Source organism: Myotis nattereri, assembly GCF_964212035.1.
Source record: "Myotis nattereri genome assembly, chromosome: 18".
Lineage (NCBI taxonomy): Eukaryota > Metazoa > Chordata > Mammalia > Chiroptera > Vespertilionidae > Myotis > Myotis nattereri.
In genome coordinates this window covers 18,948,847-18,967,490 of record NC_138093.1, presented here as the reverse complement: position 1 = coordinate 18,967,490, position 18,644 = coordinate 18,948,847, and the positions used below count along the sequence as shown (strand labels likewise).

The window sequence follows — 18,644 nt, the reverse complement described above, 5'->3', positions numbered from 1 at the left end:
GCTGTTATTATAAAGTTTTATTTTTATAGAAAAGGCATAATTGACTTGATTGTAACTAAGTACTCAATTCAAATAGAGGCATCAGTGTCAGGAAAAAAATCTAGCCAGCTAGCTCACATTGCCAACCCAAGAAAATACTACTGACCTGAATTACAGGCACCATGCTCATAATAATTACCATTTACTAAGTATCTATGTATTTATAATGCTTCCATAAACTCTACAAGGTAACTATTATCCTCATTTTATACATATGAAAACAGGAAAAGAGTAGTTGTTAAGTAATCTGCCCAAGGTCACAGTGTTAGTATGTAGCTAAAGCAAAACTCAAAACTAATTCAACCTGACTCTGAAGATCCTGCTTTTTCCACTGATAGATGCCCCCTAAAAGAAAAATTTTACAATAATAATCTCTAACATTTATCAAGTGCTTATTTTGTACTATGCACTTCATATTCCATCTCATTTAATCCTCACAATATAAGATAGAGCTAATATTAATCCACCTTTATAAACAAAGAAACAATAGAATGCTAAATAACTTACCCCAGGTCACAAGACTAGTATAGCAGTCTGACAAGAGAGGCCATACTCTCAACCACTTCACACACACACACACACACACACACACACACACACACACACAATTGACAACAGTTATGTAGCAGGCACAGTACTACATACTTTTCTTCTGTTTCTAATGTAATCCCTCCAAGAACTACTAAACAAACTCTAGAATTTTAAAAGTTCAGCTGCTATTATATCTCAACCAAAACAGATTTTTAGTTTGCCATTTCGATGACATTTTAGGATGATGAGTTTAAGAGAAAAAGTAACCTATATCCAGAAGACAAAGTTAGAGTCCTCAATACCTTAAAAATAGAAATTCACTATGCTGCCACAATTTTAACAACTGTATAATTTTCCTTCACCCTTACATTCAAACATATCCTAATTTGCATGCTTAACTCTACTTTTCCTTTAGTAAACATATAGTCAGAAGCTGGTAGTTACTAGAATTTACCACTTTACTGTCTGTTAATTGCTCTGTCAGGAGTTTTATAGTATTTGTTAATTAATTTAATTGTTAGTTGGAATTAAAAAGGAAGTAACTCACCCAAGAACCACACAACCAGTAACTGACGGAAATGAGATGCAAATCCAGGTCTACTCCAAGTACCATTCTTAAATTATGCCACATCTTAACATCTAGGGACTTTTTTATGAGAGATGTATCTAGATTGAGGAGAGGTGGGGCAGAAGCTCTTATATTGAACAACAGGAATAACCTTGCAAATCAGAAACTAGTACTACTCCATCCTTGAATTTCTTGAGAAACACTTAGTCAACTGGTTAACAACAACGAAAGTACGAACACTAGATAAAAAATAAAAATTTCTAGCCCTATCCGATTTGGCTCAGTGGATAGAGGGTCGGCCTGCGGACCAAAGAGTCCCGACGGTTCCATTCGGTCAAGGGCATGTACCTTCGTTGCAGGCTCCTCCCAGGCCCGGGTACTGGTTGGGGCGCATGCAGGAGGCAACCAATCTATATGTTTCTCTCACAGCAATGTTTCTCTCTGTCTTTCCCTCTCTCTTCCACTCGCTAAAAAAAATCAATGGAAAAATATCTTCAGGTGAGGCTTAACAAAAAAACAAACAAAAAACTAATAATTTCTATATACGGCTAAGTCATGTCTTTCTAACTTTGAGAAAATGAAGCAACTATACTTGTCATAATTTCTGAAGATGACCCCAATAATATAAGAAAAATAATTAAATACTTGCCCAAAAGGTGCCAATAAATATTTTTTAATGTGCATGCCATGGATTTAGTAAATCGAACGTTTACTGGAAGTCTACTATATACTTAACATAAAAACTGGAATTTAGAGATGAATAAAACCAGTGGACTCATTAAGTTCTAATTCCTTTAATAGTGCAAAGGGTCCCTGCAGCTTCTCAAATTGCCACATACACCTTATAGATTATTTGATCTCTAAAAATGAAAGAAAACAAAACTTCCAGCACTTTCAAACAACCCTCCTCCATTCTCTAAAATTATTGTTTAGACTCTTAGAGCAAATCATTTATCCTAGCCAGTTACTAAACTTTAATACAAAATGAAAATGAAGATATTTCAAAACTTAAGATAAGAATTAAAGAGCCCCGGTTGGGTAGCTCAGTTGGTTAGAGCATTGTCCCAACACACCAAGTAGGACCACTCATTATTTTGAGAAATTTATTTTTTAATTTATCCTGTTATAAGTATCCAAATCTTAATTAAGTACCTTAAGATCTCCCCTAATGTATCTGAATAAATCAATGTACAACACAAGGCCAGTGAAAAAATTCTTACTAAACAATAATTATGTGCAAGGCATCCATATAAAGTTTAAGGCAGTTTAATGCTTTTTGTGTGTTTTGCTACACACTGATATAAGTAACACCTTTTTTTCTTTTCAAAATATCATCACATTGGTTCAAACAAATTAAAGCTCTGATTTCAAATGACACTTAAGACACTTAGTGTCCACTAACTATATGCTCCCTTCCCTCAAAATATGGAGAATATGATTGAGGTTTCATTCTGACAAGAAAATGAAAACTTACACCTGGTGGTGTGTGTAATATTCATATGGTCAAGTCTGCAATATGAGGATACATCAGCATAAAGCAAGTGTAACCTTATGCTTTCATGAAATGAGTAAATCAAAAAAGCAATATTAATTTGAAGCCATACATGTTTTCAATTAACAGTACAATTTAGGAATATAAGAAGTAATTTACTATACTTTTAATGTAGCAGTTGTAATTTTTGAAGATTTAAACATTCAAGGCCTAGTATAAGAATAAATTACTACAGGCCCAGCCGCGGTGGCTCAGTAGTTGAGTATCTATCTATGAACCAGGAAGTCACAGTTTGATTCCCAGTTGGGGCACATGCCCAGGTTTCTGGCTCGATCCCCTGTGTGGGGCGTGCAGGAGGCAGCCGATTAATGATTCTTTCATCATTGATGTTTCTATATCTCTCTCTCCTTCTCCCTTCCTCTCTGAAATCAATAAAAATATATTTTTTAAAAAAGAATAAGTTACTACAATTCACAAATAGCAGTAACAAAACAGTATTGGGCATTTTTTTGTGTGTGTTCACAACAATCACTTAGCATACTTGTATTCCCACCTGACAAAAGAAGGAATGCATTCAAAAGATTAAATAATTTGTTCTAGTTAATACAGCAAATTAAATATGGGGTCCAGATGTGAAGCAACCAAATCAATCTCACCTTGTAGGGATCTGTCTGCTAAGACTGCCCATTGGTCAAGTGCCCATCTCAAGCCCAGTGGTGGGAGTGGGGAGAAACCAAGTTAAGTGCTTTAAAACATGCCTGCCTAGCTCCTGCCCAAAGTTTCCATCTGAAGGGACTGTGGCTTTGGCAGGTGTCATGACTCATTGCACTGAAAACAAACCCCTATTCTTCTGTTCTACTCCATGTGGGGGCTTTCACTTCTAAAATCCTCACCACATTTTCCAATCCACCTGTACTGGTAATAAAGCTCAATACTTTATTTCATCCTACATGTGGCTCCTGCTTCTGTTCTCAATTAGTTAAAAATCCAGAGAGTTCCAGAAGTGACTTAATTACACCCTCCTGAACCTCCAACTGACACGTGCAGTAAAGTTAGAGAAATAGACAGGATTGAGATGAAGCTGTCATTAATGAAACACTAACATCAAGAGAACCACAAGGGCAGTTTCCGGGGTTGGTGGGTTTCTTTGTCCTGTGGAGTTGGGTGGGTGCAGCCGTGACTAATTTGTAGGGGGTTCCGGTCCCACCTCGCCTGCAGGGGCGAGAGCCAGTACCAGAGCGGCCCTGGGCGTGGGAAGTTTGTCTTCAACGACTGCGAAGATGCAGCAGCCTGACTTCTGGCCTGACTTCTAGTGCAGGCTTATGTCTCCCAGGAGGCCCCAAGGCCAGTGCTCCCTGTGGACAACTTCAGACCACATCAAAACATCACCCAACCACCTCCACAGCAACACGCAAGGGGCAGAGGCAGTGGATACCACAGCCTGCTGTAGTAAATCCTGCTCTGTGGAGAGGGCCCCAGCACAGCTGATCATCCACAGTGGTGGTTCCTCGCAGGCAATCCTTAAAGCAGTGGTTCTCAACCTGTGGATCGCGACCCCTTTGGGGGCCGAACGACCTTTTCACAGGGGTCGCCTAAGACCATCGGAAAACACATAAATAATTACATATTGTTTTTGTGATTAATCACTATGTTTTAATTATGTTCAATTTGTAACAATGAAAATACATCCTACATATCAGATATTTACACTACGATTCATAACAGTAGCAAAATTACAGTTATGAAGTAGCAACGAAAATAATTTTATAGTTGGGGGTCACCACAACATGAGTAACTGTATTAAAGGGTCGCGGCATTAGGAAGGTTGAGAACCACTGCCTTAAAGCTTATTGGCTTGAAGAGTAAATCCCAGCCATTGTTGTGCTAACAACAATCAAGGTTCAACTACAACAAGAGGGTTTACAGCTCATAGAAGGAATGGTTGCATAACTGCAGTGCCCAGCTTGGGTGATCAGGGAGGCTGACCCTATAGGACACCTACTACAATAGGCCACTCTACCAAGCCCAGGAAACTTAGCAGCTCTACCAGTACATAGAAACAAACACAGGGAAGCAACCAAAACATGGAGACAAAGAAACATGTCACAAATGAAAGAACAGAAGAAATCTCCAGAAATCTCTAAATGAAATGGAAGTAAGCAAACCACAAGATAGAGTTCAAAACGAAGTTTATAAGGATGCTCAAGGAACTTAATAAGAGCTTCAAGGAACTTAGTGAGAATGAGAACATTCTCTCACATCAATGTTCCTCTCTGTGTGTCTCTCCCCCTCCCAACTACTCTCTCTAAAAATCAATGGAAAAATATACTCAGGTGAGGATTAACAAAAAAGAAAAGAAAGGTGAGTGCTAAACCTGGTATATAGGTAGTGTCAGCTCTCTTTATTCACCTCAGTTTTCCACAATTAATAGATCAGCAGAGAATGTTTTGTTTTTTTTCTTTTCTGGTTGTAATTAAAATAATTCTACATTTACACAATCAGAATGCAATGAAATGCAACATTCACATGAATTCTTAAGATAAAACAGAGAATTTAAGAAATTTTCAAGCTGCTCTCAGGTATATCCTGAACTTCCAGTGGGTATTCTCACTCTCCTCTGCCTCTGAGGTTCTTTGCATGTAGTTTACACAAATTTACAGGTACTTTACACAAATTTGGGAGGGTAAAATGCCAACAGTGGACTTGTCTGGATTAACAAATCTGGAAACCTTCTCTGATCCTTCCAAAAAGAGTCAATCACCCCTCTACAGTGTTTCTACAATGTTTTACATTAATTTATATCCTTACTCTAACCTTTAAATAAAACAAAAATATTTTAATTACAAGTAAAACCTAAAAGAAATAAAAATTTTAATTACCCTTCAACATACTTTAGCTCTATAATTCTCAAAGCAAGCTGCAATTATCTCCATCTCAACCGGGGTATTCACTTACTGAACAGTCCTTAACCAGTGCACTCTGAAGTTAGATCTAAAAGATTATAAGGCATCTCCAGATCTCCGCACATTCCTCAGATCCTGTCATCAGAAATAGGAGAATGGTAGGGTAGAGAGCACTGAAAGACACCTCCTAGATTCCTTCTATCCTTTGGGTCACATGTCAAGGGAAAGGGTTGCCAGCACAACTCTACCCCAACCCTGAGTGACAGCTAAGTTCACCTTCCACACCACTTTTAGGTTGAACATCTTAAATAAGGTGGACATTCTTGGCACCCAAGTGCCAAAATCAGTAGATAAATGGATAAAAAAAGTTGTGGGGCATTTACACAATGGAATACTATGCAGCTGTAAAAAAGAGAGATCTCTTACCCTTTGGGACAGCATGGTTGGACCGGGAAAAAATTATGCTAAGTGAAATAAGCCAATCTGAGAAAGACAAATATAACAGGATCTCACTTATTTGTGAAATCCAATGAGCAGAATGAATTGACCAACAAAATAAGACCTGAAGCATGGAGGCATGGAACAGACAAACATATCTTGATGTGGAGTTTGGGGATGAGAAGAGATAAACCAAAGAACTTATATACTTACAGGCATAGCCCATGGACATGGGCAATAGGATAGTAAAGACATGGGGGGGGGGGGGAGATGAGGGGCTGGGAGGATGGGGGAAAGTGGGGGGAAAGGGGTGATATCTATAATACTATCAACAACAAAAAGTATATTTTTAAAAAATTTAATTACCCCTGGTTGCTACAAATTGAAGGAGTAAATAAAGAGAAGCAGGTATTAGTCTGAGAATCGGACCTACTAGGAAGTTCTAAGGAGTGTACAGGGGTTAACACTGCAGAATCTCAGAAAACCTCTACTACAAGACTCTAGGCAAAAACACTGCCAAAGGCTTCCAATTAAAAAAAAATTAATATGGAACATCACAGACCAATCTGCTCAGCCTCAACCTATTCTAACTGTTAACAGTAGTTACTTCTGGAAAGAAAAGAGGAAGTGGGTGGGGGGGGGAGGTGTTACATGTAAAGGAACTTTCATTTTTACTACATATATGTAGACATATTTGTGTATTTGCTGAATCTTTTACCAAGAGACTGTGCTCGTATGGTAAATGATTTTTTTAGTTCAACAAAGACTAAAAAATATAAATACCCATAAAAACAATTTACAATTTTGTGTGGATACGTTTAGCAAACATTTTCTACAGGGAATACAGTAAAGAGCAGACAGTGATAATGAGTATATGAAATAATGGAGTAATAAATACTACGTACTAACATTTATTAAGTACTTACTACAAGTCAAGTCCTAGTCTAAGTCCTTTATATGTATCAACTCATTTGACCATCACGCATTATTAACCCCCTTTTACCAAGAAGAAACCTGAGGCACAAAGAGCTTATGTAACTTTCACAAAGTCACACAGCTATTACATAATGGAGACAGGATTCTTACAGTGAATCTGATTATAAAGAAATCATTTTTAATCACTGTCTGGCACATTACCTGTTAGAGGAAGAAAGAGCATGAAAATCATAGCATAATGAGAAAATGAACAACCTGACTTAAAAATGGTCGAAAGACCTGAACAGTTAGATCACCAAAGAAGACATATAGACAGCAAATAAGCATATGAAAAGATGCTCCATTTCGTATGTCATCAGAGAAACGCAAATTAAAACAACAATGACATAACACTATACAACTACTAAAATGGTCAAAATTCAGAACACTTACAATGCCAAGTTCTGGCAAGAATGTAGGTTCATCGAATTGTAACAAATGTACCACTCTGATGCCCCATGTTGACAGTGGGGGAGGCTGTGTGTGTATGGTGGCAGGGGTAGATGGGAACTTGCTGTACTTTCTGCTAAATTTTGTTGTAACACAAAACTGCTCTGAAAAAAATGTATTCAAAAATTTAAAATAAGTAAAAATAATAGCATCATGGGGTTTTATAAAAGCAAGAAGATATAAGGAGGTTGTTCATATGATTTAAAAGCCTAATGCCACTTTCTTCCTGAGTGTTGCTGACATTTCAAATGAGTGGATTACCTTGGCCATTTCTGGTCAAGCATCTTTATGAATTTGAATTCCTGAGAACACCAGGTTAGGAGTGGAGGTGTTTGCTGCTCCAGGATCAACAGATTCAAATTCATCAACTGAGCACTACTAATCTGATAAACTGTTTTCCACACATCTTTGGTATTCTTGCTGCCCCTACCAAACTAATTCCTATGATAGATTTTTCCTTCACCTGCTTCCACTGTAGCAGATTTCTATGTAATCCTTCTTTATAAGAATTTCCATTTTAAAGAGATTTTATGCTCTTCCTTTTAATACCTTTCCCTTTGGCACTGCCCAGGCAATAACAATGAAGAAATACCAAACCAAAAGAAAAAAAAGAGGACAAAGGATGTATACCACCAATCATTTCAGCCAAGTTCCAACAAGCTCTGACAAGCATAGGTTCACTCACATCCCAATGGCCTGAACTTAATTACGTGGCCACTCCAGCTTTCAAGAAAGGCTGGTGAATATAGTCTTTATTATGGACTAGAGGCCCAGTGCATGAAATTCGTTCACCGGTAGGTTCCCCAGGCCTGGCCAGCGTCAGGGCCGATCTACCCCCAGCTGCCAGCTGGGACCTTCCTTCATTCCACGCTGCCCCCAGTGGTCAGCGCACATCATAACGAGCAGCCGAACTCCCAGTAGGTGGAACTCCCAAGGGGACAATTTGCATATTAGCCTTTTATTATATAGGATGACCATGAGGCCAGCTGAAAATGCTATTAATTCAGAAGAAAGGAAAGACAGCTATTGAGGGATAATTACCAAGCCCTGCCACACTCATCCTTATATCCTCACCATAATGAATGACACATACAACAGTGGCACTTAATCTATTTTACTTCTTAAATCAGCTCAATTGAAAAAAAAGCAAACATTAACTGAGAGTCTCCTGTATCAAGTTCAAAATCCTCTGGTTTGTGTTAAGGTTCTTTTTTAAACTAGTACCATCCTCCTTATATAATTTTATTTGTTAAATAGAGGCCCGGTGCACAAAAATTTGTGCACTCGGGGGGGAGGTCCCTCAGCCCAGCCTGTGCCCTCTCACAGTCTGGGACCCCTTGGGAGATAACGACCTGCTGGCTTATGCCTGCTCCCGGGTGGCAGAGGGCAGGCCCAATCCCTAGGTGCAGCCCTGGTTGGGCTCAGAGCAGGGCCGATTGGGGAGTTGGGGCGCCGCCCCTTGTCATGCACAGAGCAGGGCGGATTGGGAGGTTGCGATGCCACCCTCAGTCACCCTCAGGGTAGGGCCAATTGGGGGGTTGGGGCACCTCCCCTGTCACACTCAAGGCAGAGTCGATGGGGAGGTTGTGGCGCCACCCCCTGTCACGCACAGAGCAGGGCCCATCAGGGGGTTGAGGAGCTCCCCCCTGTCACTCACAGAGCAGGGCCAATAGGGGAGTTGGCACACCGCCCCCTGTCACACACAGAGCAGGGCGGATCAGGGGGTTGGGGCGTCGCCCTCTATCACCCACAGAGCAGGGCCAATCAGGGGGTTGGGGCGCCGCCACTGTCACACTCAGGGCAGGGCCGATGGGGAGGTTATGGCTCTACCCTGTCACACACAGAGCAGGGCCCATGGGGGAGGGGGGTTTGGGCGCCGCCCTCTATCACCCACAGAGCAGGGCCGATCAGGGGGTTGGGGCGCCTTCCTCTGTCATGAACAGAGCAGGGCGGATAGGGAGGTTGTGGCCCCGCACCCTGTCACACACAGAGCCGCAGGGCGATCAGGGGGTTTGGGCGCTGCCCCCTGTCACGCTGATCCCGGTGCTGGGAGGCCTCTCAGCTCCGCTGATCCCAGTTCTGGGAGGCATATTACCCTTTTACTATATAGAATAGAGGCCTGGTGCACGGGTGGGGGCCGGCTGGTTTGCCCTGAAGGGTGTCCTGGATGAGGGGATGATGGCTGTTTGCAGCTGGTCACACCCCCTTCAGGGTGGGGGTCCCCACTGGGGTGCCTGGCCAGTCTGGGTGAGGGGCTGAGGGCTGTTTTCAGGCTGGGACTGAAGCTCCCAACTGTTCCTTGTTTTCTTTTTCTTTTTTTATTCTGGACCAGCTTTAGCTCTGAGGCTCCAGCTCTTAGGCCTCCGCTCCTGAAAGCAGGTATCTGGTTTGTTTCGGTTCTCCAAACTCTGTATCAACTCCAGCTCTGAGATCCCAGCTGGCTGAGGTTTTGTTTAGCATCTATATTTGTTACAATGTTTGAAACTGCAGGCTCAGAGGCCTGCAGCAGCAGGCAGGGAACGTTGGAGTCCTCCGTCACTGAAGCAAGCAAGCCTCATGTTAGTTTCAAGCTGCCTGGCTGCCGGCCGCCATCTTGGCTGACAGTTAATTTCATATCTCCCTGATTAGCCAATGGGAAGGGTAGCGGTCGTACGCCAATTACCGTGTTTCTCTTTTACTAGTGTAGATATTTAAGGGGCACTTGGAATGCTTCATAAAAGCACAGGCCTTGTTACCCAACTGCCTTAGTTTAAATTCCAATTCTACAACTTACTAATTGTGTAATCTCATGTGGGTAACATGATTTCTCTGTGCCTCAGATTTCAGACATGTAAAATAATGATAATGATAATAATACCAACCTTCTAGAGTTATTTGCAGATTAAATGCATGAATACACATAGTACACTTAGATCAGTAACTGTCATATGGAAAGCACTTAATAGATGGCTAGCTACATTCTTCCCCAGCATTACTGGCCAACTAATTGTCCCAGTGTCTTATATTATCCTTGAGACTTTATCAGATCCCAGTTTAAGGTAGTCATTTTTACTTTTGTTCTACCTCTTGAATTCTTAGTAACTATCCAATCTTTTGATCTTGAGAAGTGCAATTTTCCATAACTTGTACTATATGGCTTCAACTGTAAAGCCTTTCTATTTTCTCCTATTTATCTAATGCCTACTAGTCTCACCTCAAATCCCAAAAAATATTCATATTCGTTTTTTATCTTATTAATTCCAGTTAAACAGTATGCACTTGGAGGAGACCTTCAAATGCCTACACTCTCAGCTTCTATCCAGGCCCCAGATGAGTGGTAATTAAAGGTAAAGGTTAATGGCCAGCTGCTCTTTATACACTTCAACTCAAACAACATACTACAGCAGAGTGAATGCAACAGCAGAAATGAGAGTCTGTCTCCTAATAAGGTAGACATTAAGGGGATTTGCCAAATGTATAATGATGCTGTCATCTCACTAAATTGTTTTGTTTCAGAGATAGTTACTTTTCTTTAAAATGTTATTTAAGTTAACATGCAATGCCTTTATTACTGTTATTTTTAACTAATAAGCATTTTAAATTTTAATTTCTAATAGAGTAAATAGCCCCTTATACATTTCCAACATCCTACCTTTAGGGTCATGTTGTTCCCTTTACCTAAGTACCCTTCCTTTTGGCTCACACAGATTAAAAGTAGCTGTCACATCTTCTCTCTCTCTCTCTCTCCTAATTTTTTTTGGGGGGAGGCAACCAAATTTTTGGTGGCCTTGAAAAGAAAAAAGAAAAAAAAAAAGTAGTTGTCACTTGCCCTAACCAGTTTGGCTCAGTGGATAGAGTGTCGGCCTGTGAACAGAAGGGTCCCAGGTTCGATTCCAGTCAAGGGCAACCTAACTCTCTATCCCTCTCCCTTTCTCTTCGTAAAAAATCGATAAAATATATTTTTAAAAAATAAATAAATAAAAGTAGCTGTCACTCAAACATGCACTCACAATTGAGCTGCTTTTAAATTGTTTCTTTTGAAGAAAAAAATAATAAAGCACCCTTCCTCTCTCAGCTGGACACATCTAGATGCTATAATCCTTCAAAACTCAGCTCAACAGCTACCTCTTTCATCATCTCCTACTACAAATTATTTCTTCCTACTTGAATTGCCAATGTACTTTATCTGAACTTCTCTCAATTAACATCTCTAAATGATTTATCTTCCTTGAGTGCAGACTATTCATCTCCAGCTCAGCTTCTGGTTGTTCAGATTAAGAAAGTGCTTGCAAAGAGAAAAAGTATGCACAAGGAATATACATATGCAGAGGGAATATAGAGGGAAATAAGGACAGGGAAAATACAGGGTGTGGATAAAGGCAGAGGGCCCAGGGGGTGAGTGCATGCGTGCAGGATATGTTCAGAGGAATGCGCTGAAATCCAAAGAGCTTTTATAGAGCATGAGAGAAAGGATTACACAATTCTGAGAAAGCCAAGATCCAAAATAATATTTAAAGGCATTCCCTGAAATTTTTACTTCTAACAAATGATTGGGAAGTTCCCCTTTAATGTCCTTGAAATACCACAGCAACCATAGCAGCCAACATAGCAGAAATCACAGCACTGTGATCACTATGTGGTGAACACAGTGCTAAGGACTTGGCCTGCTTTTTATCAGCTAATCTTCACAGAAAATCCGTGTCCTCAAATATTTACTGATTTCCTAGAAGAAAGGGGACATTGACCCTGCTTTGAGTCTTATTTTTTAACGTTTTTTTTATTATTGACACTCTTACAGATGTCCCCATTCCCCTCCTTCCCGCTTTGAGTCTTAAAGCTGACTTGCATAACCTCTTTAGCAAGACCATATTTGCAAAAGTACAGAGTAATCCAGAAAAAAGGAATTTTTTAAAAATCTATTATTCTATCTTTCAGCATAAAATACTGTAGCTCTGGCCACCATGCATATACAATATTACATAAGTGGAAAGGAGGGTCCTCCTCCGGCTGATAGGATTTGAGGAAAGCTTAAGCCTTTTGGTTCCATGGGATTGTTGGAGAAGGGAGATTCAGGTAGATCTAGGGGGACAAACATGGGAGTTTTGTTTTCAAACCTGGCCAGAAGGATAAACATAGGGGCAGGAGTAGAAATAATTAGCTATTTGGGAAACCTGAGAGCTTTGAGAGCTATTGGCACACTCTCAGATTTTAACTTTCCTCAAAGGTACAGGGTACCGTGAAGCAACATCAGTAAAGGCAACTAGATGGTGGAGCCAGAAACCAGTGTGGATTCCCATGTGCTGGGAGTTGTGAGAAAGGGACCCCAAATTGTCCGTGTGACCAGAAAGAAGTGTTGAGAATACCTGTGGACCAGCTGAAGTTGGACAATTTCAGTCCCAGGGAGATTACTAGTGTGATTCACCAGTGAGCATCCTCACACTTTTACTTTATATCAGTTGATGGCGAACCTATGACACATGCGAACTCATTTTTTTGGTTGATTTTTCTTTGTTAAATGGCATTTAAATGTATAAAATAAATATCAAAAATATAAGTCTTTGTTTTACTATGGTTGTAAATATCAAAAAATTTCTATATGTGACACGGCACCAGAGTTAAGTTAGGGTTTTTCAAAATGCTGACACACCGAGCTCAAAAGGTTCGCCATCACTGCTTTATATACTTGTTTTATAATTTCTGCAAAACAGATTTCTAAAGGGAAACCACTAGTCAAAAGCTATGTCCATCCTACATTCTGAGAGCTACTAACAAACTGTGCACCTGTGTGCAATGCATGCTGCAATGCCACTGATTTATGCAAATATCAGTTCATGGCTCAAATAAAGAAAGGGCTTTCTCATAGTTAAAAATGTCCCACAGCAGATCAGACTGCCTGAGTCCACAGCAGTATGTGTTTCAGAACAGACTGGACAGTCAGAATGCTGTCGACGGCATTACAACATCAGGTACAGGGTCTAAGGTATGTTGGATATTCAGATGTACTCGGGACCTCCCAAATGTAGCAAGGCCTCCACATAGTGGTTCTACTGGCCTGAGTCCTACCACATGCAGTTTCCCCAGGCAGCCTAAGAGAGCAGCCTGGGAGCCTCCAGTTGCTCTCTCGAAGCACTAGGGTCCCTCTCTGAGTGTCTCTGCAAAAACTTACTCCTGGGCTCTTCCTGTCCTATGCCTCCAACACAGGTATGTCCATCGAGTCCCAAGCGGATACAACTCGGGTACTGCTTTAAACATCCTCTGGTGGTCTCAGGAACAACACCAGGTTTTCCCAGTGTGCAAACACATCTTCTTTTGCATCTGAAGGGGAGCATAATTGTAGGTAAAAAGAGTGGCCAGTGGCAAGCTTCAAGTGGAGCTGTTTTTTCTCATGACTGTAAACAGACAACTTTGCAAACTTCAAAGGAAGAAGCCTGGTCAGTCCCAAGGTCTTCGCTGACTTGAGTCCCCTTCCTTGGGTGTGTTGATCATGTCTGGCATAGACTGCACAGCTGACAGCTGGTCGTGCCAGCAGCATGACGTCAGGTATTGTGAGGCTGGGGCTGGTATATGCAATGCCCACAGTAATCACTTGCATACTGTTGTGCACATCAATCACTTTTCCTCTTTTGCTGATCTGGATGAAGTCACTCTCAAACATAGGAATGCGCTTGAACATGGTAAATGCGCCCTTGCACAGCTGCCGCTGCAGCTTCCCCGTGGAGCCGTGGAACATGTGCAGCACATGGCTGCTCTGGGCACTGCCCTGCCAGAGCGTTGTGTTGCTACCCATGTCGGTCCTTCATTGAGACTGCTGCATGTCCTCTCCCCAACCTCCTCCTGGGTCTGAACCACAGCCCCCCTCAACCCCAGCCCTCCACCCCACGGGCCACCTTTAAGCTTTTGCTATTGATTATGACCTGCAGTCAGCTGTCACACACAGCACTGTGTCCTCATCCCCACAGCTGCCCCCGCAGGAAGGGACAGCATCCTCCTGCAAACAGCCACCCCACAAGGGCACAGAAAGTACCAAATTCTTATGTGTTTTGCTAGCGTAACACAAGTATGCTTCTTCAAGGACACTTGTTTTCATGCAGCTACCAGAGGCAATGATATGTGATTAGCAGTCCCTGTCTTGCTTTAATCTATAAAGGTGATACTAAGAGGTGACAAATACTTAAGGCTTTATAAGAACTGAATGTATTTTTGAGCTTTTGCTTAATGTTTTCTTTTATAGTTGTCAGTGAATTTCTATGAAACATTAACTTCAGTCACCAAGTTTGAATTTAAGAATGTACATAAAGGTTTAACAGGGAAAATGTTCCTAAGAATCTCCTATCCTGCTCAAATCTGCATTTGGTTGTAACTGTCTATAAACTGCTTTCTCAAAAATTCAATTATTGAGCTGCTTCATTTTTTTCTGGAAAGACTGAGTTTGCTATTTGTTGCCTACAAGGGAACAAATAACTAAACTGCATGAAGAGTTTATTAAGTTAAACTGGCATTCATATGATATGTAAGGTAAATTTTGCTTTTATTTTTCAATAAAAGGTTTTTATCTCAATATTTCATATATCAGGTATATCACAGCCTTGTTCTAGGGTTTCAGCTTGCCTCTCCTAATTTAGCATTGCTGACCCAGTCTTCAAAAAGACATGCTAGGATATAAAGCCTTCATGTTTTTATAGTTTCTATTACCACTAGATTTGAACTTGAGAGGATGGAAACCTAGAACTCGTGAAGACTGCCATGTGAAATCTGAGCATGAAGGTAACAAAGCGGAATAGAAACTTGTTTCTGAATGCAGCCATACCTAAATCAGACCCAAAACTTGGGCTTTTCTATAATAGGAGACACTAATTCTCTTTTTTCCTTTTTGAGTTGGGTTTCCCACTTATAACAGAAAGTGTTCTAAATAACTCATCACAGCTGCAAAGCAAATGCTGCAGGGCTGATGAGAGTATGTGACCAAGGATCTTAACCTGGCTGACCAGCCAAGAAAGAGAAGTTATGTACAAGTAGTAATGTCTAAGCCAAGATGTAAAAGGTGTGCAAGAAGAAGCCAGATCTAAAGGAAGGAGCAGGTGCAGAGAATATGTTTTCCAATAGAGTGAAGAACTGCTATGAGGGTTTTTTCAACATTTATAGAACTGATGGAAGGATGAGATGTAAGGAGGAGAGAAGAAATGTGAAAAGGTTGGAAAGGATGATGGAGACTTCAAAGGCCATGTATTGGCATAAGTTATGTGGCCACTTGAAAAGTTTTTAATTAAAATTTTAACAAATGCACATGGCCAAAATTCAGTCAGTGCAATAGATGCTATTAATTAATAAACTCTTCAAAATTCTCCCACCTCAAAAAAGCATTGAGTATTTCTAAGAGTTGACAATCGATAACAAACTACATCTCAAAGAACAAGAAATGAGAATATAAATATACGATGACTTTTAAAAACTAAGAAGGGGTAGACAAATGTAACTGTAGATTTAAGGAGGACCTAGGAAGACACTGGATCCCTCGATCTAAATTATTCCTTCAAAGTGTCTCTCTTGGAGTTATTAGTTATTAAGAAGAAAAACAAATAATAGGTACCTAAGGAAAAAAAAAAAAGGTTTTTTTTTTAAAGTATCTCCAGAACAGCAAGGAACTAAACTTTTAAAGGCCACGTAGCCAAGAATAAACCTAAGAGTATGTCTCAACCTGCCCAGTGTCTGTGCCCAGATGTCATAGCTTGCACAACCAACAGCCGACACTGGATGAATGCTACCCTTAGAACCGCTGTTTCTGATGCTTCTAAAACTAAACAAGAATGGCTACTGCTACCACCATCACAGAGTGGATTGTGTGCAGTACCATCTTCTTCAATATGACTAGTTTCTGGTCCAAAATTGGAGGTAGGCATATTATACTGATGGAACCTATCCATGTCTGAGATAAAAAGGAGGCTGGTAATAAAGCATCTAACATTTTTAGCTTTTCTAGTGAAAGGAAGGCACTGACTCACAAATTGAAGGGTTTGCCAAATGCAGGAAAAGGTTCAAATGCTGAAAGCAAATAGATGACAAATGTTTACGACTCATAACAACCCTACTGATGGCATTTAGGCAACTACACTACCCTAAATAATAATTATCAAAATCATATGGTGGGCATGGCTCAGTGATTGAGCATCGACCTATGAACCAGGAGGTCACGGTTCAATTCCCAGTCAGGGCACATGCTTGGGCTGTGGGCTTGATCCCCAGTGAGGGGCATGCAGGAGGCAGCCAATCAATGATTCTCTCTCATCATTAATGTTCTATCTCTCCCTTCCTCTCACTTCCTCTCTGAAATCAATAAAGAATATATTTTTTAAAAAACACTACATTGGCTGAAACCGGTTTGGCTCAGTGGATAGAGCGTTGGCCTGCGAACTGAAGGGTCCCGGGTTCGATTCCGGTCGGGGGCATGTGCCTTGGTTGCGGGCACATCCCCAGTGGGAGATGTGCGGGAGGCAGCTGATCGATGTTTCTCTCTCATCAATGTTTCTGACTCTCTATCTCTCTCCCTTCCTCTCTGTAAAAAAATCAATAAAATATATTAAAAAAAAAAACAAAAAAAAAAAAACACTACATTGTACTTAGAGTCAAAGCACTGTACCACAGATGACATGTTGCTTATAAGGGAAAAAATAAACTTTATAATAGAATGATTAGATTTGTCATCGCTTTACTCACTGATCAATCTCAGCACCACTAAGAGTAGGACAATCAGATCTGTGACTCCAGATATAATGCATTATGATATACACAGCATCAACCATAAATGCTGGTGCCCAAAAATGTTTTTAATTTAAACAATTCATGCCAAAACCGGTTTGGCTCAGTGGATAGAGCATCGGCCTGTGGACTGAAGGGTTCCGGGTTCGATTTTGGTCAGGGGCATGTGCCTGGGTTGCGGGCACATCCCCAGTGGGGGATGTGCAGGAGGCAGCTGATCGATGTTTCTCTCTCATCGGTGTTTCTGGCTCTCTGTCTCTCTCCCTTCCTCTCTGTGAAAAATCAATAAAATATATTTATAAAAAAAAAAAATATGACTGAGGAGAGATTTGAAGATGGCAGCGTAGGTAAACGCCTATACTCATGATCTCCCGCAACCACATCAAAATTACAACTAAAATGCAGAACAACCATCACCCATAACTACTGGAAAGCTGGATGAATGGAAGTCCTACAACTAGAGAAGTAAAGAAGAAAGCACACTGAGACTGATAAGAGGTGCGGAGGCATGGAACGCGTGCCATTTTTTTAATTGGGAGGGAGATCATCCCTGTGGAGACCGCCCGAGGAGCAAGGGGTCCCAACTCCACACCAGAACCCAGCCCAGGGTTCCAGAGCTGGGAAAAGAAGTCCCTAAGGGCAGTAAGAACTACGGGCTGTAAAAACCAGTAGGGATTGGGGCTTAGTGACACAGAGGATGCTGGAGACCCAGCTATTCCTCTTAAAAGGCCAGCACCACGAATTTAACTTAAAAGATCCTGCTTCCTCTGAGCTCCAGCACCAGGGCAAGATTCTGGGGAACACAGACACATACAAGGAGGAACTGGATTGTCTGGCATCAGGGCAGAACTCAGAAGCGGCTTTTTCCCAGATGGAGGTGCTCGCAGGAATCATTGTTCCTATGCTGGGACCTCCCTGGTCACAGAGCTAATTGGCAGCCATGTCTGTTTGTCCCGTCCAGGTGATTCCCTAAGACCCTGCCTCATCCAATTTACAACCCCAACCAAGATGTGTTCAGTGGATTTTGCATATGAATGTCCTTTCCTTGCTCAGGGTAAAATCTCTCAAACAAGCTGCAGCTGGGTCAGGGAGCCCCAAACCTATCAATAAAAGGTCCAAGACCCAGCACCAGCACCAGCTTGCCTTGCTTCACAGCTGGGCCTTACCTGAGCATTTCCAAACCCAATACCAATAGGAGGAAGCTACAGAACTCTCTGTAGCTCCTGCCGGGTCGCCCCAGGCAGTGGCTAACTTTACACCTCCCTGGAGACCCAAGAGCCAGTATACCCAGTGGTCAGTATCAGACCATACCAGATTACAACTCTACACATCCATCAGAGACCCACTCAAGGGAGAGACTCAGTGAGCACCAAAGCCCCACTGAAGCAAGTCCTGCTTCACAGGGGTGTCTCCTGCATCACAGCTCTCCTACTGTAGTCGCAGCTGGTCCTTACAGCTAATTGGCCTGGAGGTCAGTTTCTCCCAGTGACACCAACAGCAATCAAGTCTCAACTAC

At 41.3% G+C, this 18,644-nt stretch overlaps 2 protein-coding genes across 3 annotated transcripts in view; both read right to left on the bottom strand.

Moving 5' to 3' along the window:
* Window positions 1-18,644, bottom strand: part of RABGAP1L (RAB GTPase activating protein 1 like) — a gene marked incomplete at its 5' end in the record, with an annotated part of 440,168 nt that overhangs the window by 409,112 nt on the left and 12,412 nt on the right. The gene's annotated exons all lie outside the window — the stretch shown is intronic.
* On the bottom strand, window positions 13,620-14,162 carry LOC308534717 (Golgi-associated RAB2 interactor protein 6-like; the record flags this gene model as incomplete). The annotated part of the gene is made up of 1 exon (XM_081113283.1): window positions 13,620-14,162. One exon carries the CDS (start codon window positions 14,160-14,162, stop codon window positions 13,620-13,622), a length of 543 nt encoding a protein of 180 aa, XP_080969409.1.